Source organism: Tamandua tetradactyla, chromosome 24, assembly GCF_023851605.1.
Source record: "Tamandua tetradactyla isolate mTamTet1 chromosome 24, mTamTet1.pri, whole genome shotgun sequence".
Classification (NCBI taxonomy): Eukaryota; Metazoa; Chordata; class Mammalia; order Pilosa; family Myrmecophagidae; genus Tamandua; species Tamandua tetradactyla.
This window is the reverse complement of record NC_135350.1, coordinates 49,954,437-49,978,430: the sequence shown is the minus strand read 5'-3', so window position 1 is coordinate 49,978,430 and position 23,994 is coordinate 49,954,437. Positions and strand designations below refer to the sequence as shown.

The 23,994-nt window shown below is 37.9% G+C and overlaps 1 protein-coding gene across 1 annotated transcript in view; it reads left to right on the top strand.

The window, feature by feature from the left end:
- The window catches only part of ANXA3 (annexin A3), an 86,841-nt gene that overhangs the window by 53,150 nt on the left and 9,697 nt on the right, over window positions 1-23,994 (top strand). Inside the window, exons 4-10 of the mRNA XM_077143061.1 lie at window positions 774-868; window positions 3,809-3,922; window positions 5,724-5,814; window positions 9,743-9,822; window positions 11,577-11,633; window positions 12,003-12,096; window positions 21,055-21,150. Of these exons, the coding sequence (XP_076999176.1) occupies window positions 774-868; window positions 3,809-3,922; window positions 5,724-5,814; window positions 9,743-9,822; window positions 11,577-11,633; window positions 12,003-12,096; window positions 21,055-21,150 (627 nt within the window). The remainder of the gene's footprint in view (window positions 1-773; window positions 869-3,808; window positions 3,923-5,723; window positions 5,815-9,742; window positions 9,823-11,576; window positions 11,634-12,002; window positions 12,097-21,054; window positions 21,151-23,994) is intronic.

Genomic DNA, 23,994 nt, shown 5'->3' with positions numbered 1-23,994 from the left:
CGTATTATTTTAATAGTACATGGCTAAGAAAACATGACCTTGAGGTCATTCTCAGACAAGTCAGCATCAGCCCTGACATGTTGCTACTCTTTCATTAAAATAGGTGGTCCGGAGTACATAAGAGAGGTGTGAACCAGAGATAGAAATATATGTTTGGGGCTAAAGAGATTTCGGTGCAAATTTTTGCTGCACCACTTAAAAGCCAGGTGATTTTGGGCAAGTGAGATAAGATTTCTAAGTGTTAATGATTTCAATTTTAGGACAGCTAAATAACATGCTCCACTCAGAGCTCTTGTAATTATTAACCATGACAATGAATAAAATGGTGCCTGATACAAGGTAACCTCTCAAAAAATGTTGGTTCCATTTTTCTAGAGGAAAAAAGAATTAGATATCAAGCAAGGGGATAAAATAGAGATAAAAGATGAGATGTTAGTAACTGAGCCTCCTAAAGGTGAAAAAATCTAGTTCAAAAGCAGTAAGTTCTTTGTGGTACTCCTTCTATCTGATCTAGATAGGGAGATTGAGGAAATGATTGGTTTCTTTCTCCCACACCATCCAAACAAAGTTAATTTTCTTTCCCAAAAGCCAGGCAAAAGCAAAACAAGAAGACAAAAATAAAGATTCCAACTTGGTAAGAACCTGGAAATTAAAATTAAAATGCCTTACTCTCTGCATTTTGTTTTAGCCCATTAATCATTCTCCTTTTGTTCAAAGCTGATATTGAACATCTTTGAGTTGATGGTAAGTAAAATGATTTTCATTTCATTTAGGGACTGATGAGAAAACACTCATCAGCATTCTGGCTGAGAGGTCCAATGCACAGCGGCAGCTGATTGCTAAGGAATATCAAGAAGCATATGGAAAGGTACAATCTGATTAACTTAATGGGCCAACTTAATTCACCAATGTACCAGGGATGCTCCCACATGATTGTGCCCACAGACCTTGTGTTTTGAGCCTAGTGTAAAGAAGGAATCTGAGTCCTGATTTTTCCCTTAAAACTGGATGCATGGTTCTGGGCAGATGACTTGATTTTTCTGGGCCTCAGTTTCTTCACCTGTAAAATAAGAACGGTTGCCTTAGATCGGTTGTTCTTACGCCAGGTGTGACTTTGCTCCCAGGGACAACTGGCAATGTCTGGAGACGCCTTTGATTGTCACAATTGGGCCGGGGGTGGAAGGTGGGAGGGGCAAGGGGGGACGCGCCTTCTGTCTGGTGGTTGGAAGTCAGGGATGCTAAACATCTCACAGTGCACAGGAAACCCCCGCATGCCAAAGAATTATCTGGCCCAACATGTCAGCAGTGCCAAGGCTGTCTGACCCTGTCTTAGAGAATCTTGAACTTCTCTTCCAACTTTGAGATGTTTATGTAATTAAAAGTTTGATTCATTCAGCAAATGGGCACACTAAGTGTCAGGAACTAACTGCATAAGAATGAGTTAGACTTGGTCCTTGCCACACAGTTTATTTGTTCAACGCCTATTTGTTAGGTATTACTCTGTGTCAGGAGGTATCTTAGACACTGGGGATATGGTGGTGCCAAAAACAGATCCTCCCTTGTTTCATGGTGCTAACATTCTATTAGAAAAATGGCAGACAAATAAATAAAATTAAAACAGGGTGATGTGTTAGAGAATGACTGGTCAATGGATGGTGAAGAAATGCCACTTTGAGCATTTGTTACCTTATGGTCAAGAAAAAACTGAATAATACTAAGACTACAGCTATGCTTGTTCCGGAGGAAGAGAAAGGATTTCAGTCTAAAGGTAAAACCAAGTGAGGCAGAAAGAAATTCAGAATATTTGAGAAGAAGAAAGAATTCCAATATAGCAGAGTAGAGAGTGTGAAGAGGAGCAGAGAGAGAAGATATGGCTGGAGAGAGGTTTAGAGCTCATAAGATTTTGGAGTCTTGGTACAGAATTTGGATTTTATTCTAAGGACAATAAGGAGCCACAGGAAGTTTATATACACAAGTATAATATAATCCAGTATGTTATGCTTTAGAAGATTACTTTGGTTGCTGTGGCTAATAAATTGTGAAGAGGAAAGAATGGAAACACAGACCAACCAATAGCTGGTCCAAGTGAGAGATAAGAGGTTCTAGTGATCATCCAAAGGCAGCTCAGGCATTACCTCCTGAAAGTGTTCCCTGAGCCAGCAAGTTTCTGGCTCTTCTTTCAGATACTTAATATATTATGTTGAAATTTTATCTTTGGTTATTTCTGTTTCTCCCATTAGGGTATAATGTCCTAAGCATAAGGACTGTATCAAACTCACGTTTAAATGCTTAGCACCAGAGGAGGTACCCAGTTAAATGTTTGCTGAGTTAAATGATTTGCCAGGCTTCAGGGCAAGGCAACACATTCACGTATAAAGAATGTGAATGACCTTCTTTTCCATATTTCTAAAATAAAGAGGAAAGATGGAGACCGAGGTTGACAACCATTTCTGACAGTGTGAAATTAAGCATGTGAAATTCAGATTCAATTGGGGGAAAAAAAGATTCAACTAGAAAGTGTTAGGTTGAGGACAGATGGTGGAATTTAGTATTTAGAGGGGGGTAAAACCCTGCAGCAATTAGAACAGAGCTTTGACACTTGTCTCCATCCCATTTTTGCAAGAGCATATATAGTAGTGTGGTAGGTGTTCGTCTGTACCCACATTGTTGTAGCAGTCTGGGAAGCTGCCAGCCTCTGTTTCAGAACTGAAAATAATCAAGTCAGGACAAAAAAATCATTCAGTAATACTCTGCCTTGGTTTGCTTGGCTACTATAACAAACACCACATGATGGGCTGGCTTAAACAATAGGAATTTATTGGCTCATGGTCTTTAGGGTAGAAGAAGTCCAAAATCCAGATATCAGCAAGGCCTGCATCCATCCTCCTGGAAGGCTTTAACACTCTGGTGTTGGCTTCTGGCAGTCCTTGAGGTTTCTTGGCTTGCTTGTCCCTTGTCACGTGGCGATGTCCTCTCCTTTTCTGGTTTCGGTGGCTTCCAGTTTTTCTTTATAAGGCCTCCTGTAATCTAGATCAGTGCCCACCCTGCTTCAGTTGGCCACATCTTAATTATTTACAATGGGTTCATACCCACAAGGACAGGATTAAAATTATGAACAGTGGATTTGTTGGGATACATAATTTAACCTACCACATGGTGCTTTGAATATTGAAGCTAAAAACCATATCACTTACCTTTAAGCAGGGGAGATGAGCTGTACTTAATGTATTGTGTGACAATAGTGCCAAAGGACAATATAAATCAATAATGTCCACCCTATTGTTACACTTAGGGATTCCACTGCTGTTGTTGCCAGAAAACTGCTTCTGATGCTCCCTATTCATGCTTTAATAATGACCAACTACTGTTCACCCTTCCGTTTTCTCTTTGGAGCTCTTCAGCAGTCACTGAGAAGGAAGGCACCCAGGAATGCATCACCTACCAATGAGGCTGGCTGTGAATTTATGTAGGGCCCCTCCTCTTTTTCCTGTTCCCTCACCCCACCCCAAGCACTGAGAGCATCAAGGACCAAGAAAATGCATTTTTATACACAGTTCCTAACATTGACACTCAAGTAATCCTTTCCTTTGGCTTTCCTTCTGAAAGCTTTCTATAAAACAGAACATTTGGGAAACAATCATAAAATGCAGATGGTTATCCATAGAAATATCTTTGACATTTCTCTGTTCTCTGTGGATTGGCATGTTTGCATCCAACTTTGATGCATATGTCTATCTTTCAGAAGGCAACCTTAGGGAAAGAAATGGAAAGTATCTCATGCTTTTCTCTTTGGGCTTTTTTATTTTAGAAGCTGAAAAGTGACTTGAAGGGCGACCTCTCGGGCAACTTTGAGCACCTCCTGGTGGCCCTTGTGACTCCACCAGCAGTGTTTGATGCAAAGCAGCTAAAGAAATCCATGAAGGTAGAGCTCTATGCATGCAGTTTCTACCCCAGAATTGACTGTGTCATCAAATAGTGACTTCTAGTACTCACTTGAAATGTGTGTATAAATATGGTAGGCATGAGGGTGGGCAACAGTGGCTCAGTGGCAAAGTTCTCACCTGCCAGGTTCGATTCCTGGTGCCTGCCCGTGTGAAAAAAAAAAAGTTAAATATGGTGAACTTGGATATCATTTTGATTCTGTGTTTCCAATTGGAATAGTTCCAAAATAGGGAGCAGTTATAGAACCGTGAGTCCAGATTTTCTGGAGCTGAGGAATTCTGTCATATCCTAATTTTGTTTATTTATTTCCATGAAGAACAAGTTATTCCTTTTTAAATTTTCATTGAAAGTAAATGGCATCACTATCAACCCCATTGCTTAGACTGAAAACCAAAGTATTATCCTTGACTCCTTGCTCTCCTTTATCCTTTAAAGCTTCCAACTCCAGTACCCCTGTTGTATTTGTCATTGGCTGAGATCATCGTGGAGAGAGCACGACCTTGGTGGGAGCACTGTGGCAGGTCCCAGGGTGTGGAATTGGAGGCCATCAGCCAAACACATTCTTTGAAGAAGAGTTTCTTGAAGGGGAATCTGAGCAGTGTACTTCTAAGGCCATCTCAATAGATGAAGTTTAGCAGATGTAATTGCAAAAATTGTGTTCACCAACAAGAAACATTTCTTTTTTACACAAAAGAAACCCAAAGTAGACAGTCCAGTGCTGGATGTGGTGGAACCACCATTATCAGGGACTCAGACTCCTTCAGTCTTGCTGTTGGGCCATCTTCAGCCTATGTTTTCCAATTCCTGGTCAAACATGCAGCTCATGTTCTAGCCATTACATCTTCATTCAAGTCAGCTTAAAAGAGTAAGGGATGAAAAAGAGGCCAGACCTTTCTTTTTAAGGACACTTCTAAAAGTTGTACATGATACTTCTACATAGATTCTCTTGGGCAAAATTTAGTTATATGGCTAAATCAAGCTGTAAAAGAAGCTGAGAAGTATAGCTTTTATTTGAAAATAAAGGATTATTAGGAGCAACTAGGAATCTCTACCACAGAGAGACAGAATTCAGCCTCTGTTTGGACTCTCTATTGGCCTTATTTGATGAAGTCCTAGTGTAAATGGCTTCTTTTGGAGTGACTGTGTGATTCGGCGATCTCAATATAAACCAAGGCTCAGGGGTAACTAACCCCCATATCAGCTAAGTTTATGGTACATGTAGTGAGGTTTTGAAAGTCTCCCTGTATCAAGAGGATGACACAATGCTGACCATCCTTACAACTCTGATGTAAGGATGTACTCATTGAAAAAAGTTGTGGCGCCCTTTCCAAATATAGTCACTGGTTTGAATGAGTGTTTGGTAGGGTTAAATCCATTAAATTATCATTTTTATTCTTGAATAATGTAGCCTTTCCATTTCTACTATTTCTTCCTAGAGGTTTATTTTTACACTAGAGTAGAACATTTTCTTTAAAATTTTATGTCAGCGGGCCACAATGACTCAGCAGGCAGAGTTCTCGCCTGCTATGCTGGAGACCTGGGTTCAATTCCCAGGACCTACACATATTAAAAAAAAAAAAAAAGATTACATCAATGACATCTAGAAAATTCATGTTATTTTAATGATAACTTAATGGCATAGTAGAAAAGGTATTATGGGGTCTTATATTGATTTACCCAAAACAGTTCTTTTCATCTGTATAAAACAAAATATTAAGACTGAAATGCATGAAATTAAATTTTAAATTGTCCTAAAAATTAGATTCCCTTTTCATATTTAGGGCACTGGAACAGATGAAGATGCATTGATTGAAATCCTAACCACTAGGACAAGCAGGCAGATGAAGGAGATTTCTCAAGCATTTTATACAGGTAATCTTATTTTCTGCTGTATATATTTTGAAAAGGCAAGATTTATAAGAAAGAAGGTACATTCAGAAGTGGGCTAAAGATTGGATTTGCAGAAAAGATTTGAATAAGATCCCTGCTAGAAAGTGCTGCATTACAATGGCATTAATGCTTTGCGTTTTACTATTAGAGTTACATTGGGTTGCTTTGAATTTGCTTTCAGCCATCACTGCTTAATTGAATCAACCATTTTCATCAATGTGGGAGACTCAAATCATTGTATAATATTATTGTGTATTTAAAACATTCAGATTAGCCTCATGATTTTCGGTGTGAGAAATCAGATGAACCATTTAGAGGCTGTGTTGAACATGTGTATTTTATATGATTAGCTAAAGGTCTAATAGTCTGTTAGCTATGCAGAAATGTTAAAGCCTCCTATAACTTTCTCCACATTCCCTGAGTGAGTCATAGTTTCTGTGTTTGTGTATCAGGGGTGGTCAATTGGGGCTTTAGCTGGGGGAGAGATTACGTATGGGTTTACTGGACCCCAGTTGTGTCTTAAGTTATTTTGAGAAATTCTTATTAGAGGGTAAATACCTCAGTGATAAGAAAGATTTTATTGTTCATATACTAGTCAGGGAAGCAGAAACCACACTAGCCCTTTTTTTTTTTTTACATTTTTATTGTGAAATATATTATATATACAATAAAAGAATAAATTTCAATACACTAGGTATTTTAACAGAGAGAATTCAATATGGTGAATTGTTTAAACTGCCTTTTGGAGGACTGAAAAAGCAAAAAGAACTCCCAGAGCGACACAGAGCCACAGACTTGGGTAGGGGTTATTAGAAACAAGGAGCTCAGAAGAAGAACTCCACCTGGTTGATGTTGGTGACTCAGGAACTCAAAGGAGAGGCTTTGAAGAGCTGAAGTCCAGACCTCTGAGAGGAAGACTGCATTCAGCTGGTGGTAGAACCTACATGAGGGTGTGATATGGCTTGTTCTGGGGAAACCAAAAGAAGCTGGAGGCTGAAGCCAACTATTCTTGTCAGGGTGAAAAGCTATTGTGGACTGACACTGTCAGGAACAGCAAACAGATGTTTCTTTTCTCCTCCTGCCTTCCAGTCTCCCTCTAGACCCACGCCCCCATTGTTGGAATCTAACAGCGGGAAGAAGGGATGTAACTTGCAGTGTCCTAACCCCAGTATCACAATATAAGGTAGAGAATGGTGAATTTGGAGTTGATGAGACAATTGCTTAGCATTAGGCATAGATGGATAATAAGGCACTGATAGTAAGTGTTTAAAATATTTGGTTCCCTCAGTTTACAATGTTCACATATCTTTAAAAAGCAACAGAGCCAAGGATCCTATATCAAAGGAGCTGTTACTTCTTGGTATTTCTTAGGAGACTTGCTCCCCTCTGAGAGGATCTGTCACATGATTGTTCCCTGGAGTCCAGCATTTATATACAACCAAACATGGGTGTAAGCATTTTCAGGGCTGAGATTTATATATCTTTTGTTCACTGCTGCACCTCCATGTCAAGAAGAGTAGAGGGGATAAGTTGAATTGTTTATTGAATTAATCTCCTCACTAGATCCTCAAGTTTGGGGTCTTAAAAACTGAGTGAAATTCCTAACACTTAGGAACTATTGTTCTGTAAATATGACAAAGTTACCAAAAGCCCCAACCAATTTCTGTATGAGTTCAGCTCTCAAAGGCTATAAGGAATAAATTGCATCTTAGGTACCTTGGTTAATAGGGATTAATGATACACAAGAAGATACGGAAATTGTCTCAATCATGTATAGCTAAGCTTTGCAGAGTTTCAGGACTAGGGACCTGATTATATTGTCACTTCCTCATCATGAGGCATCCATTGCTCCTTGTGCTGATGCCTTCTGTTAGAGGAACTCTGTTATCCCCCCTCTGTGCTTCTAATGTTCTTGACACTACCAAGTAACTCCTCTTACCACATAGTGATTTTCTATTCAAGGTTTATATTTACTCATGGTTTCTGATTAATCTTGGCTCCTGTTTCCTGCCTTATTTCTGGGGTCATTGCACTTTGGTGTTACTCTGTTGTTTTCATCTCATTTCTATATATTACATTCCCTAAGAGAGAAGATCCAATGGGCTTGGGAAGTCACCATCCAGTAGAAAGTCCATAGAATTCTCCTGCTGGATCACCTCTTCGGCGTTTGGCCGACTAGAGTTAGATGCCAACCCTGTTCCAGTCAGTTGAGGCAAGAGTGATTATGTCATGTAATGTGGAATGGTGACCTGTGCATGAGAAATTCATCAATGGAGGCTGTCATCAACTTGGCCTCATAAAGAGACCAGCCATCTTATATGACTTGTCCAGTACACTGATATAAAACACTCGGAATAAATAGAAAGCTGAATTATGATTTTATATTAATACTCTAAAATTATAGATATGTGAGAGAGGACACTGAACCAGGGATCAAGAAGTCTAAGTTCTAGTTTGTTCTCCTGCACTATTATAATGCTGTATCCATTTTTCTATACTCTATGCGTCTTAAAATGTGTAAAGTAGCTGTCAACTTGGAATGAAAGAATTTTCTTCTTTTAGTTTAATTTTCTGCAAAATATCTGCAGTAAAGTGTGGGGTGGGTAGACTGTAAATAATGATACAAAGTCTTAATCTAGTTAACTCTAAAATTATAATATAATCCCCAAAATTCTAACAGATGAAAGCTTCATTATTTGCCCAGATGTGTTTAAATGATAATTCTTTTATTAAATAAAGGATAGACATAATGATATCATGACAATTAGGTCTAATGATGCCTATAAATTTTTATTTATGGTAGATTTTCCTTAATTGAATTACTTTGGAAAATTATAGATTTCATTAAAAAAGGATATCTGTCAAAATCAAACTGGGAAAATTTCTCCTAAACCCAGTTCTTGTTTTTTCTATTTCTTTATGTTAAACTCAAGTTGCATTCTATAACTGTCTTTCATTAAATTAAGAAAATTAACATTCATTTGACTAACTTGTAGAGTTCTTGAGAATGATGCAGGCAGAGTTCAAATAGCCACCTAGTGTCAGCTGCCAATCATTTGTAGTGGCTCCAAGAAAATCAGTTCCCCAGGCAGAAATTTAAACTGGTTGGATCCTGCTCATATAGGCTACACAAAGGTGTTGGTACTAAAATATGTGAACGCATGGTTGTCATTTGTTAAGAGAAAATAGGATGTTTGGAGTACCTACCTGTAAGAGGTATTAAATACTACAATCTAGCTGCATTACTTAAGATTACGGTTAGGTTCAATAAAACAGAAAAATAACATTAGCTTAGATAAGATAGAAGTTTATTTCTCACGTATAAAAAAAATCTGAAGATAAACTATTCCAGGACCGGTATGGTAGTTCCTCAAAATTCTCGGGGACTGTTTACTTAAATGCCATCCCTAAATCGTATATATGTTCATAGTTCAAGACAGCTATCCAGGTGCTACATACACATCAGTTCAAATACCAGAAGAAGGATGGAGATAGAGACTAAGATGAGCATGATCAACCAGCAATGCTACAAATGCCTACATATCATTGAGAAGAACTTAATCATGGAGATGTACCTGGATAAGAGGAAAGCTAAAGATGTATTCTGTCTTGCTAAACATTGGGGTTCTGTTACTATGGGAAACGAGAATGGAAATTGAAAGGCAAACTACCAGTGATCCCATTCTGGCTTTCCCTCAGTGTCTCTGTTTTTATGCATCCACCATAACACACACTACAGAAATAGGTACAAGAAGAAGGTATTCAACTCACGATAGAAGATCATCAGGAAATTAAGAGGTAAGATTTGCTTTATCAGGTATTCATTCCTTGCCAATGTTGACATTTAAGCTTTTCTCTTATAACATTTTTCAGTTTGCCAATGCTTAACATCATTTTTATTTGGTTGCAGTGTATAAGAAGAGTCTTGGAGATGACATTAGTTCTGAAACATCTGGTGACTTCCGGAAAGCTCTGTTGACTTTGGCAGATGTAAGGTTTCTTTTATTTTTAAATTCCCAATAAGCTACATGCTCAGCAATAATTTGAGGGCATTTAAATATAACTAAATTGAGACAGTGGAATTGCAATTTTCCTTATAAAATTATTTACTCTTTCTACAATGGGAGCATTGCTACTAAGCAGAGTTATATTTAATGGAGGTCATAAAAATATGCCTCAAAACAAAAAAATGTTGAGTCAGAATATAGATTAAAAATATTTTTATTTTTCACAATACCATAGAAAATATTCTGATAAGTCATCTGGCTTAAAATGATTGTTCATTTCCATTCTGTGTCTCCATTTTTAAGAACATGTTTATTTTCTTTTAGACTTCCAAATACATATTCTTTTAAAATTAAAATTAAGTAGGAATTTGAGACAGAAGAAATATCTTCAGAGATGGGTTGCTCAGTCTCAGGATTAAGAAAACTGTGAATTATTACAACTCTTCCTTGCACCTTGGAACAGTCGCTAAACTTTTAATCACCATGTGAGCAAATGAGACCTAGTGTCTCTTTTTAGGACACGCATGACTTTGAAAATAAAGGTGGCAAGGTCAAGGATGAGATGTATTCATAGATGTGATATGAGAGCAAGTGATTTAAACCATGCTTCAGCAGATTGACCAAGCTCCTAATGTGTGAGAAAATCCTAACAAAAATCTCATCCTGAAGACAAAAACACCACTTGTCAAGACTGGGCCATTGGACCACAAGGAAAAAATTTATGCTAATTATGGTTTCAGTTGTTTTAAATGGTGAACACGTTATGAAGGTTATAGCTACAAATCCAACATTATGCAACATTGCTGTAAACAGATACTGCCAGAGATATGTGTTTGTAACTGCACAACCATTTGTGTATGAACATAAGCACATATAGCCGAGAGGAGGCAGTATGAAGTAGGGCTTCAGAGCAGAGCTTTACAATCAAACCAACCTAGAAGCTCTTGCTCCTGTTCTGACTACTAGCTTTATGTACTTCGATAAGTTATTTTAAGACTTAAAGCCTTAGTCTCCACAGCTGTAAAATTAAGTTTATGGCAGTACCAACCTCATAGGTTATTGTGAAGATAGAGAAAGAATAGAAAGTAATCAATAAATGATGATGATGTTATTATTATTAATACCAATAATTATTTTCATTTTTATTATTAGAGCAGAGTATACAATGAGAGTAAGAAGACAAACTAACAGTAGGCTAGCTGCAGCACAAAAGAGATACAAATAAAAGAAAGCATGTAAAAATCAGACAAGCACACAAGGACCTATTATTTGAAAACAAGAATGAATCTACTTCTAAAATATTTTGTCAAGTGCTTTGTTCACTTATAATTTTCAAGATAATTCAAGCAATCCTGTTTTCCCTCTCTTTCTCTTCTTTCTTTCCATAATGTGTTGAAGTGTTTGTGCACTCACATGCAACCACTCTTATCTATAGATCCTTCAAGATTAGAGTTGGTAGGACCTTGGAGTTTTCAGAGGGAACTGAGGCCCAGAGAATTGTGTGATTTGTTACAAATTTCATGGTTAGTCAGTGGCAGAGGCAGAACTTCTTAGAGCCCAGAGTGCCAGATCACTCAGTTAACTTGGTCTCTTCTCTGTGCTTTATGGACTCCATTGGAGAAAACCCCCTAAAATGGCCAATGTTTATCTGTAACAATTGTATTAGGGAGAAGAGAATGAGTATCAGAATCTTCCGTCTTTAATAGGATTCCCCTTGTTCTCTTTCTTCCTATTTAGGGCAGAAGAGATGAAAGTCTGATAGTAGATGAACATCTGGCTAAAAAGGATGCCCAGGTTAGTAACAGCAAAAACAAAGTCTCCCTGAACTTTTCTTCCCCTCGGTTCTCTGCATTTCTGCAAAAAGAGAGAGAGGCAATGCTAACTCAGGCTGTCCTCTCTGTTCCTATCCGAGGGAGAAGCCTGGAGTCTGGGGGTCACCGAGAGTCAGCTGCCTTCCCTAGTGGCTCCTGCCACACCAACTCTCACATTTCTAGTCTGCAAAAAATGAAGGACTTTGAGAATAGACTATCTCACTGACCTCCAACAAGTAAACCTATCTTCTCTTTCCACCCTCAAAAAAAAAAAAAGAAAGAAAAAGAGAGAGAGAAAGGAAATAAATTATGCCGGTAATAACATTAAAGTCTCCCTTTCTTTGTCCAACAGATTCTCTATAACGCTGGTGAGAACAAATGGGGCACAGATGAAGATCAGTTCACCGAAATTCTGTGTTTAAGGAGCTTTCCTCAACTAAAACTAAGTATGGACTCAATTGTTTACCAACTACAATCCTTTTAGTTTGGGTTTGCTTTTTTATTTTTAAACGGTTTTACTCTTGCACCATACATTCCATCCAAAGTGTACTATTAATGGCTCTTGGTATAATCACAGAGTTATGCGTTCACCACCACTGTCATTGGAGCACATTCTCATTACTAAGTAAGTAAATAAATAAATAAATATTTAAAATCCCATCTCCCTTATACCTCCTATTATTGAGACTTAGAATTGATATAATACCTTTGTTACAACTGATGCAAGAACAGTACAGTATTATAGTTAACTATAATCCATAATTTGCATTAGTTATTTTTCCACCATACTCCCCTCATTATTACACTTCTTAATAGTGATGTGCATTTGTTCTAATTCATTTTAAGAACATTCTTGTATTTGTACAATGAACCACAGTTATCATCCACAACAGTGTTCACTATGTTATACAGCCCCATGTTTTAACCTCTAGCTTCCCTTCTAGGGACGTGCATGACCCTAAACTTCCCTTTTCAACCATAATCACATTGGGATTGCTTTTGCAAATTGTTTTGGATATATTTTAATATGCAGAGTTCTGGAAAATGAAGTTAAAAATTGTGAAGACTGTTCCATGTTTATATATAAACTTTTCAGAAAGTAAAATTGAGAAACTGTATTCTAACTCAAGCCCTTCCTCACACTACTTTTGTTTTCTCTTGGAAGCTGAGTAGATTACTGTTCTAGTTTGCTAGCTGCTGGAATGCAATATACCGGAAATGGAATGGCTTTTAAAAGGGGGAATTTAATGAGTTGCTAGTTTACAGTTCTAAGGCCGAGAAAATGACCCAATTAAAGCAAGTCTATAGAAATGTCCACTCTAAGACATCCAGGGAGAGATACCTTGGTTCAAGAAGGCCAGTGAAGTTCAGGGTCTCTCTCTCAAGTCAGAAGGCACATGGCAAACACAGTCACAGTTTCCTTCTCATCTGGAAAGGCACATGGTGAACACAGTCAGGATTCCTCTCTCATCTGTAAGGACACATGGCGAACATGGTGTCATCTGCTAGCTTCTTCTCCTGGCTTACTGTTTCATGAAGCTCCCCGGGAGGCATGTTCCTTATCTCCAAACATCACTGGTTGATGGACTCTGCTTCTCATGGCTATGTCATTCTCTGCTCTCTCTGAATCTCTTATTCTCCAAAATGTTTCCTCTTTTATAGGACTCCAATAAACCAATTAAGACCCACCCAAATGGGGGGAGATATGTCATTACCTAATCCAGTTTAAGAACCACTCTTGACTAAATCACATCATCCAGGAACATGATCTGATTACAGTTTCAAACATAAAGTATTGAATAGGGATTATTCTACCTCTATGAAATGGCATTTTGATTAAAACATGGCTTTTTTAGGGGGCATACTTCCTTTCAAACCAGCACAATTACCTAAGAAAGTCCAATGTAGGGGTGGGGAGTGGGACTGGAAGAAGAAAAGGGACAGGTCTGTAGGCTGAGAGCAGAAAGGAAGTGTTCCTGAGGGATAAACAGATTGAACTTTGTTGCCGCCACCCCATCTCTTTCCTGGTTAGCCTTTTTCTAGAAAGATGAGGCATTTCTGGTAGGTCTCTTTTGATGCATTAATACTGATTAACATTGAACTGTTTCTGATAGGTAAATGGGGAAAAAAAACAGCTCTTTTTGATGGGCTGCCAAGTCCTCATGCCCCTCACTGATAAAATCCTGAGCTCCCCAGGCCATTCTGGAAGTAAGAGCACCCTAAGACCCCAAACTCCATTTACTGTGAACATCTCAGTGGCTTCCAGGTACTCGTTTAGAGACCAGCCCCAGGGCAGAACTAAGCTTATGTCGAGGATGATAGTTGCTTTATTTATTTTTTATGTTTTTTGTTTTTATTGATACGTCTTCGCACACATACATTCCATACATGCTGCACAATCAGTGGCTCACAATATCATCACATGGTTATGTATTCATCAGGATGATCACTTTTTAGAACATTTACATCACTCCAGAAAAAGAAATAAAAAGAAAAAGAAAAATCTCATATATACCATACCCCTTATCCCTCCCTCTCATTGACCACTAATATTTCCATTGACCCAATATATTTTATGTTTTGTCTCCCCTATTATTTATTTATTAGCCATGAAACATCAATTTCTGGTTTCTCTGTATCCAACAGTTCAGTCCTCAGCTTGTCTCTTTCCTGTTGCATTTCACTATAAGCTGCAAGGAGAAACCAGGCTGCATTTTCCACATTTAATTTAGAAATCTCTTCTGCTAGATATTCAAGTTCATGACTTTTAAAATTTGCCTTCCAGCCCAAACCACTAGTCGATTTTGCCAGATTATCTGCCATTTTAAAACAAAGGTCACCTTCCTTCCAGTTTGGAATGACATGTTCATCATTTCTGTCTAAAGCCCTATCAGAAGTATCTTTAGAGTCCACATTTCTACCAATAGTCTCTTCAAAGCATTCCAGGCCTTCTCTGTCAAGCTTTTCACAACTCCACAAGAATCTTCCCCTTATCCATTTCTTTTTTGTTCCCCCTATTATTTATTTTTATTCCATATGTTCTACTCGTCTGTTGACAAGGTAGATAAAAGGAGCATCAGACACAAGGTTTTCACAATCACACAGTCACATTGTGAAAGCTATATCATTATACAATCATCATCAAGAAACATGGCTACTGGAACACAGCTCTACATTTTCAGGCAGTTCCCTCCATCCTCTCCATTACATCTTGGATAACAAGGTGATATCTACTTAATGCGTAAGAATAACCTCCAGGATAACCTCTCGACTCTGGAATCTCTCAGCCATTGACAGTTTGTCTCATTTCACTCTTCTCCCTTTTGGTCGAGAAGGTTTTCTCAATCCCTTGATGCTGGGTCTCAGCTCTTTCTAGAGTTTTTCTTAATCCCTTGATGCTGAATCTCAGCTCATTCTGGGATTTCTGTCCCACGTTGCCAGGAAGGTCCACACCCCTGGTAGTCATGTCCCACGTAGACAGGGGGAGAGTGGTGAGTCTGCTCACTGTGTTGGCTGGAGAGAGAGGCCACATCTGAGTAACAAAAGAGGCTCTCTTGGGGGTGACTCTTAGGCCTAAATTTTAAGTAGACTTGACCTATCCTTTGTGGGGTTAAGTTTCATATGAACAAACCCCAAGACTGGGGGCTCAGCCTATAGCTTTGGTTGTCCACACTGCTTGTGAGAATATCAAGAATTCAACTTGGGGAAGTTGAGTTTTCCCCCATTCTCACCATTCCCTGAAGGGGGCTTTGCAAATACTTTTCCACTCACTGATCAAATAACTCTGGGATTCATCAGGGCATCACCTGGACAAACCAACAAAATCTCATGTCCTATACAAGGTTCCATGTACTTAAGGTGTTCAATCATCTAAATAAGTTATATTAGGAGATGCACTAGTCAAAGTATAGATTTGTATCAAATGAACATTTTTTGCTTTAGTCTCACACATTAGTTGAAATTTTAAAATATTAAGTACCATCTATTTTCAGCACACTGCAGTAATGACATTCTTTTGTTCTTCCTCATGCAAAAACATTTTTTAAATTTGTACATTTAGTCACTATCATTATACACTCTAGGCATTCCTAGATTACACCATCTCAATCTTTATCATCTATCTTTCTTTATGATTTCATTTATGCCCCAGCCCTCCTCCCTCTATCATTCTCATATGCAGCTTCATTCAGTGTTTTAACGTAATTGTATTACAGTTAGGTAATATTGTGCTGTCCATTTCTGAGTTTTTATGTTCAGTCCTGTTGTACAATCTGTATCCCTTCAGCTCAAATTACCCAATATCTTACCCTATTTCTATCTCCTGATGGTCTCTGTTACCAAGGAAATATTCCAAGTTTATTCACTAATGTCAGTTCATATCAGTGAGACCATACAGTATTTGTCATTTGTTTCTGGCTAATCACACTCAGCATAATGTCCTTAAGGTCCATTCATGTTGTTACATACTTCATAACTTTATTCTGTCTTACAGCTGTATAATATTCCTTCTTATGTAAATGTCACAGTTTGTTTAGCCAACTGTCTGTTGATGGACATTTTGGCTGTTTCCATCTCTTGGTAATCATTAATAATGCTGCTGTAAACATTGGTGTGTAAATGTCCATTTGTGTCCTTGGCCTCGTGTCCTTTGAGTAGAGACAGCATATAGATGGGTCCTGTTTTTTAATCCATTCTGCCAGACTATGTCTTTTGATTGGAGAGTTTAATCCATTAACATTCAGTGTTATTACTGCATGGGTAGTACTTCTACTATTTTGCCTTCTGGATTTTATATGTCATATCTAAGTTTCCTTCTTTTTACCTTTACTCATAGTCTTCCTTTCTACACTCTTCTCCACACCTCTCTCTTCTGTCTTCGTATCTGTCTCTAGTGTTCCCTTTCGTATTTTTTGCAGAGCTGGTCTCTTGGTCACAAATTCTCTCAGTGATTTTTTGTCTGAAAATGTTTTAATTTCTCCCTTATTTTTGAAGGACAATTTTGCTGGATATAGAATTCTTGGTTGGCAGTTTTTCTCTTTTAATAATTTAAATATATTATCCCACTGTCTTCTCACCTCCATGGTTTCTGCTGAGAGATCTGCGCATAGTCTTATTGGGCTTCCCTTGTATGTGATGGATTGCTTTTATTTTTTGAGATTTTTCCCAATTATGCAAGGTTTATTTATTTTATTTATTTATTTATTTATTTATTTATTAAAAAAATTAACTAACAAAACATTTAGAAATCATTCCATTCTACATATATAATCAGTAATTCTTAATATCACGTAGTTGCATATTCATCATTTCTTAGTACATTTGCATCGATTTAGAAAAAGAAATAAAAAGACAACAGAAAAAGAAATAAAACGATAATAGAGAGAAAAAATAAAAATAAAAAAACTATACCTCACATGCAGCTTCATTCAATGTTGTAACATAATTACATTACAATTAGGTAGTACTGTGCTGTCCATTTCTGAGTTTTTGTATCCAGACCTGTCACACAGTCTGTATCCCTTCAGCTCCTATTACCCATTATCTTACCCTATTTCTATCTCCTGATGGTCTCTGTTACCAATGACATATTCCAAGTTTATTCACTAATGTCGGTTCATATCAGTGAGACCATACAGTATTTGTCCTTTAGTTTTTGGCTAGTCTCACTCAGCATAATGTTCTCTAGGTCCATCCATGTTATTACATGCTTCGTAAGTTTATTCTGTCTTAGAGCTGCATAATATTCCATTGTATGTATATACCACAGTTTGTTTAGCCACTCGTCTGTTGATGGAGATGGATTGCTTTTCTCTTGCTGCATTCAAGATCCTCTCTTTCTCTTTGACCTCTGACATTCTGATTATTAAATGTCTTGGAGTATGTCTATTTGGATCTATTCTCTTTGGGGTACGCTGCACTTCTTGGATCTGTAATTTTAATTCTTTCATAAGAGTTGGGAGATTTTCAGTGATAATTTCCTCCATTATTTTTTCTCCTCCTTTTCCCTTCTCTTCTCCTTCTGGGACACCCACATCATGTATATTCGTGCGCTTCATATTGTCTTTCAATTCCCTGAGTCCCTGCTCATATTTTTCCATTTTTTCCCCTATATTTTCTGTTTCTTGTCGGATTTCAGATGTTCCATCCTCCAGTTCAGAAATCCTATGTTCTGTCTCTCGAAATCTACCATTGTAGGTTTCCATTGTTTTTTTCATCTCTTCTGCTGTGTCCTTTATTCCCATAAGTTCTGTGATTTGTTTTTTCAGACTTTCAGTTTCTTCCTTTTGTTCTTTCCTTGCCTTCTTTATATCCTCCCTCAATTCACTGATTTGGTTTTTGATGAGGTTTTCCATGTCTGTTCGTACATTCTGAATTAATTGTTTCAGCTCCTGTATGTCATTTGAATTGTTGCTTTGTTCCTTTGACTGGGCCATATCTTCAATTTTCCTAGTGTGATTTGTTATTTTTTGCTGGTGCCTAGGCATTTAATTACCTTAATTAGTTTATTCTGGAGATTGCTTTCACTTCTTTTATCTAGGGTTTTCTTGCTGGATGAATTTGTTGTCTATCTGTTCTTTGACATTCCGTTCAGCTTTATCTGGACCTTTAGCTTAAGTTTTGTTTAACAGAGGAGAATTTTTCAGTTCTTGTTTTCTTGTTTCTTGCCCTGCTTGTGTGGTGCCTTTCCCCCACACACACTTAGGAGGGTCTACTTAGATATTATAGACCCCAACCAGATTTCCCCAGACCAAATTGGCCTCCTATCAAGAGGAAAGAGTTACCTGCATTGGTTTTCCCTGAGGGTGAGACCCAGCAGGTTAAAAGACTTTCCTGTGAAGTCTCTGGACTCTGTTTTTCTTATCCTGCCCAGTATGTGGCGCTTCTCTGACTGCAGGTCCCACCAGCATAAGATGATGCGGTACCTTTAACTTTGGCAGACTCTCCCTACTGGGGGCTTGGTGGAGACAGAGGAGAGGTTGTAGGCTGGTTTTAATGGCTTCAGATTACCAAACCCTGGTGTCTGAATTCCTTGATGGAGGGATTCCACCTGGGTGGGGCTTCACCCCTCCCCTGGGGAAGGCACAGGCTCCAGACAAACCCCCAAAAGAGCTCACTTCTGCCTATGCCTGGGGCAGTTGCAGCCTAAAAAGTCCTGCTGCTGTATCCTGAGGCAGTCAAGCCTTTGTAGATACACAGCCACAAAAACCTCTGTTTCCTTCTTTTTTTTTTCCCCCCCCTTTTTCTGTCAGTCCTGCCCCCTTGGTGCCGGGGCAAAAATGAGCAACCTCCACTTTGATCAGGTTCACCTAAGCTGGGGGCCTATTTTTAGTAGTCAGAATTTGTTAATTAGTTCCACAATTGGTGTTTGATTGTGCCCAGTCCCTGCTGCTGGTAAAGTCCTTTCCTTTCTCTTCTGGGAAGTGGCCTGTGGGGGATGGGCGCTGGCTGCCACAGCTTTGGGAACTCACGGTTCGGGGGGGTGCTCACAACCGGTCCAGCTGGTCCAGACTGGGGTACGCTGTGTGTCTGGTCACTATCGTGGCTCCGGGAGCTGTTCTGTACTGTTTCTGGTTATTTAGTAGTTGTTCTGGAGGACGGACTAAAATGCGCACGTTGTTAAGCCGCCATCTTGACCCGGAAGAACCCCCTTATCCATTTAAAAAGATGTTTCAATATTTTGGTTTTTGCAAACCACAGCAGCACCCCACTTCTCTGGTACCAAAATCTGTTCAAGTTTCCAAGTTGCTGGAATGCAATATACCAGAAATGGAATGGCTTTTAAAAAGAGGAATTTATTAAGTTGAAAGTTTACATATCCTAAGGCCATGAAAATGTCCAAATTAAAGCAAGGCTATAGAAATGTCCAACCTAAGGCATCCAGGAAAAGATACCTTCATTCAAAGCCGTTGACGTTCAAGTTTTCTCTCATCTGGAAAGGTGCATGGTGAACATGCCAATGTCTGCTAGTTTTCTCTCCAGGCTTCTTGTTCATGAAGCTCCTCCAGGGGTGTTTTCCTTATTTCTCTCCAAAGGTCTCTGGCTGTGTGGGTTCTAAAGCTTTTTCCGTAATGGTGGTTCCACCTTAAAGGACTCCAGTCAGCAACCCTACCTTGAATGGGTGGAGACACATTAACATGGAAACCATCTAATCAAAAGTTACCACCCATAATTAGGTGGGTCACATCTCTATGGAAATGATCAAAAAGATACCACTCAGTAATATGAATGAGAATTAAAGAATTTGGCTTTTCTGAGGTACACAATTGATTCAAACCAGCACAGATTACTCTGGGATATACTGGGACATCACACTAACCTGGACAAACCAACAAACTCTCATGCCCTATTCAAGATTCTGTGTATTTATGATGTTCAACTAAACTGACCATGCAAGTTAAATTAGAAAATGCCTACTACCCAAAATATAAAGTTTGCGCCAAATAAACATTTCTCCTTTTGGTCTCACACAGAACTTGAAGTTTTAAAACATGGATGATATCTTCCTTTACCCTGTATTCTGATTTACCTTAGTCCTATCCTGATCAGATCAGCTTCATTCATATTTCTACTCAAAGTCTGATCACTTTTTCAACCTTTTTAACAGTTCCTGTATGGGGTAGTGCTGACTTTCATAGCTTCAGAGCTCTGTCTCTGAGTCTCAGGTGTCACATAAATACCCAAAATTTCTGGGAATGACCAGGTTATAAACAAACAGCTCAGTATCTCAGAATTTAGAAAGAACAGTTGCAAGATAGTTGTTTTATTAATGTCACTATTTAAAAAATAAAAACCAAACAACCCAAAATCTCTCACAATTTTCTCTTTTCAAAATTTACCTGTAAAAAACATACTTGGCTTACAAAATATGCCTGTATACTTTGGTGACATATGTACAAGTTTTACTTCTGGGCAAACATAAATCATGAAATTCCCATGCCTCTTGGTAGTTGTGAAATAGGCCATGCCGCCTTAGGGAATGATTTACTCAGCACAAAAAAAAAAAATCTTCATAATTAAGATTTCTTAAGTAGATCTAATGTATTTGACACTCTTATTTCCCAGGCACTGATATAGTTAAAAATAGCTCACATTAGAAGCTAAATTATCTATCATTGGCTGTAACCTTCCAGGCTATCTAAAGTGCTAAATGGGAAGAGAGAGAAAGTGAAAGACAGAGAACAGGGAGAAAAAGATCATCTGTGAAAATAGCCTGTGAAGCTCTGGTTTTATTGTGGATTATTTTCTTAAAAAAGCAAGAAACAAAAGCATCTATGCTCAAATATTTATGGTTTTGAGGAAGGAATTCTTGAACTTGCTACTTGATCTGCATATCACATCTAAAACGAATATTCAAGTGTGGTCATCCATATTGCTTTAAACATTTTTGTGATGCTGCTTTTTAGCATTCGAAGAATACAGAAACATCAGCCAGAAGGACATTGAGGACAGCATAAAAGGAGAATTATCTGGGCATTTTGAAGACTTACTGCTGGCTATAGGTAAATCCTTGATCATTTACTTGCATTTGTTTTAAATCAGTGTCAAGGCTAAGCTTCTTTACCTAAGCATCCAGATTGATCCATTTTTATGTTCCCCACAGCTCCCAGCACCATCCACGGTACACATAATATGCTCAAAAAATATCATTAAATGGATGTTTGAAGAAGCTGTCTTTTCATGTCTTTGCCTTTTAAATTTGCATTTGGCTTGTCACCATGTTTAGACTGTAGACTCCTTGAAAACTTAAACTATTACATCTTTGCTGACATTTTTATTTAGCCTTGTTGGAAACTGAGACCAAGCCAATTTGGTCATTTGCCATATTTGATTATTTTTGGAAGACATCAGTGGCCTCCCACAGTTAAACCCAGGTTGGAGCTATAGGTCTCTTCCCACTTTGACCATGCTAGCATGCAGTGTGTTGAAATGAAAGTAAATCTCAGACTGAATCTGTCCCTGGATTAGCAAACAGGCAAAAATACGATTTACATAAGCTGATTAGTACTCAATGAGGTCTCAGGAGAAAGCTCTTGTAGACACCTGGACATCACCTTGCAAGAACGGTGCATTCAAAGGTATAAGACACAATTCAAAAACAAGATTCAGTGACCCTTCTAGTCAGCATCAGGCAACAAAATCTACTGTTAAGTGTTTGTACTTAACCAGGATTGTTCAGAATCCTACAAGTTTAGAACAGCTATGGGCTTGCTACTGGCTTATCATCCATTAATGCTAGGGTAGGTGTACCAGTCCAGCATCAACCAGTCCAAACATCTTGTCATTTCACCAGTGAAAAATAATTTCTAACATTTACACTATCAAAAATACTTCTGGTAAGATAAAGATAGCTCATGCCTGAGAATAACCTCTGGAATACAGCCTTATTAGTCTCTCCAATTGTTAATCACCACTTCTGGAAGGTGACCTCCCAAATAGGCTTCCTCTAGTGTTATCTTTAAATAAACACTTATGGCACTTACCATAAACTAGATGCCATGCTAAGCTCTTTACGAATATCAACTCAAGCCTCAGATGAAGTAGACACTATTATTATCATCTTGGCAATGATAAACCTGAGGCACAAAGAGGTTAAGTTACTTCTCAAGATTTCACAGAGTACATGGTGGAGCTGGGATTCTACCCAGGCAGCTGAGCTTCACATCTGGTGCACAGCACCAACCACTCTGATGTGCGGCAGTGCAGACCTAGACTGAAACACATTTATCCACAGTCTGTGCCAAAAGTTTTAAAATAAATTACAGAAAATATACCAGGAAACAGGCATCTTTCTAAGTGTTTCCTTTACATGTTGTTTCACTTAACTTCTCATCCTCTCCTCAGTGCCAAGAATAAGGCTCTTTATCCAACTGCTGGTTCAAAAAAAAAAAAAAAATGCTGTTGATTCTGATTGAATTGCTTAAAGATAAATAAAAAAATCTTTTCCAGTTTAAAAAAAAAAAAAGACAATGGTAGGATATGCTGCTGAAATGTATGCTTGAAAGTGGCTAAAATGGGAGTTTTTATGTTGTATATATGTTACCATAATTTTTTAAAAAATGGAATTGAAATTGGTCTCCCTAATTTGTTCTGAAAATGTTCCAAAGGCAATGATATAACTGGTTAATTTTTTCTATTTCATATTATTAATATATACATCAATTTTTCTGTTTGCCTGCTCCTGCTAAGCTGTAATACATGAAAAACTTTGAGATATATGAAGTCTTAAGACTACATTGAATTAAGAAGCATTCTTAGAAATATATAAATATATTGAGTTAAGCACTAACTGTAGGCTAGAATGCATATTTTATCAAGTAAAAGAGAGACCTTACAGCTCAACTAATTTAAAGTTCAAGCTATGTCACACTTTCATTTTCTATTTCATTCTAGCTTTGGAATACATATACTGTTTTTTAAAAAAACATCTTCATTGAGATATAATTTACAGACCACAAAGTTCCCCCATTACAAGTGTACAAACAATTCAAAGATTTTTTAATATATTTGCAGATTTGTGCATCCATCACCACAATCTACGTTTAGGACATTTTCATCACCCTCAAAGAAACCTTGTATCCATTAGCACTCACTCCCCATTCCTTTCCAGCCCTAAAGAACTACTAATCTACCTTCTCTATGTATTTGTCATTTCCACACATGTCATATAAATGGAACCTTGCAATATGTTAACACATACTTTTGGACCTGAAAAATCTTCTGGGCTGGATTATCTTAAAAGTACATAGAAGGAACATACTAGTAATTAACTTTAATGAATTCAGGATTTACCCGAGTTCCCTACCTTTGATGTTGGGTGGTAAAGCAAGCTTCCTTACACTAAAGCATACCATCACCTTCCAGATTTTTCAGATGTGAAAAACAAGTCTGTAGTGAACAGTATAAAGCAGACACAAGCTAAAGAGGGGAAATGAATTATGAAAAGAAAGAATACCATAAATCTATTTGTAGGGGGTGGGGTTGGGGCCATTCAAAACCTTAATAGGATAAAGTGAGCATAAGAATTTGTGAGCCAATTATTTAAGGCTTGTTTAATTAAGACTTTCAAGTAAATTAGGTATTGCCAATTCCAGTGGTTGGTTTCTCTTATATGACTTGACTTTTAACACCGTTTTCATGGTTTGTCCCCAGATTCCATGTTTAGGTTTCTAATATGTTTCCAATACATTTCTCTTATTTCCTTTAAATCACTTTCACAAACCAGCTTTCTATAAGAGAGTCTGTAGCCAACATGAGAAAGCCACTTTTCTTATCCTCATGTCCAGAAATCACCATAAAATCCAGTAACTTTTGGTCAGATTTCTCCTTGGAGATCAGATTTAGAT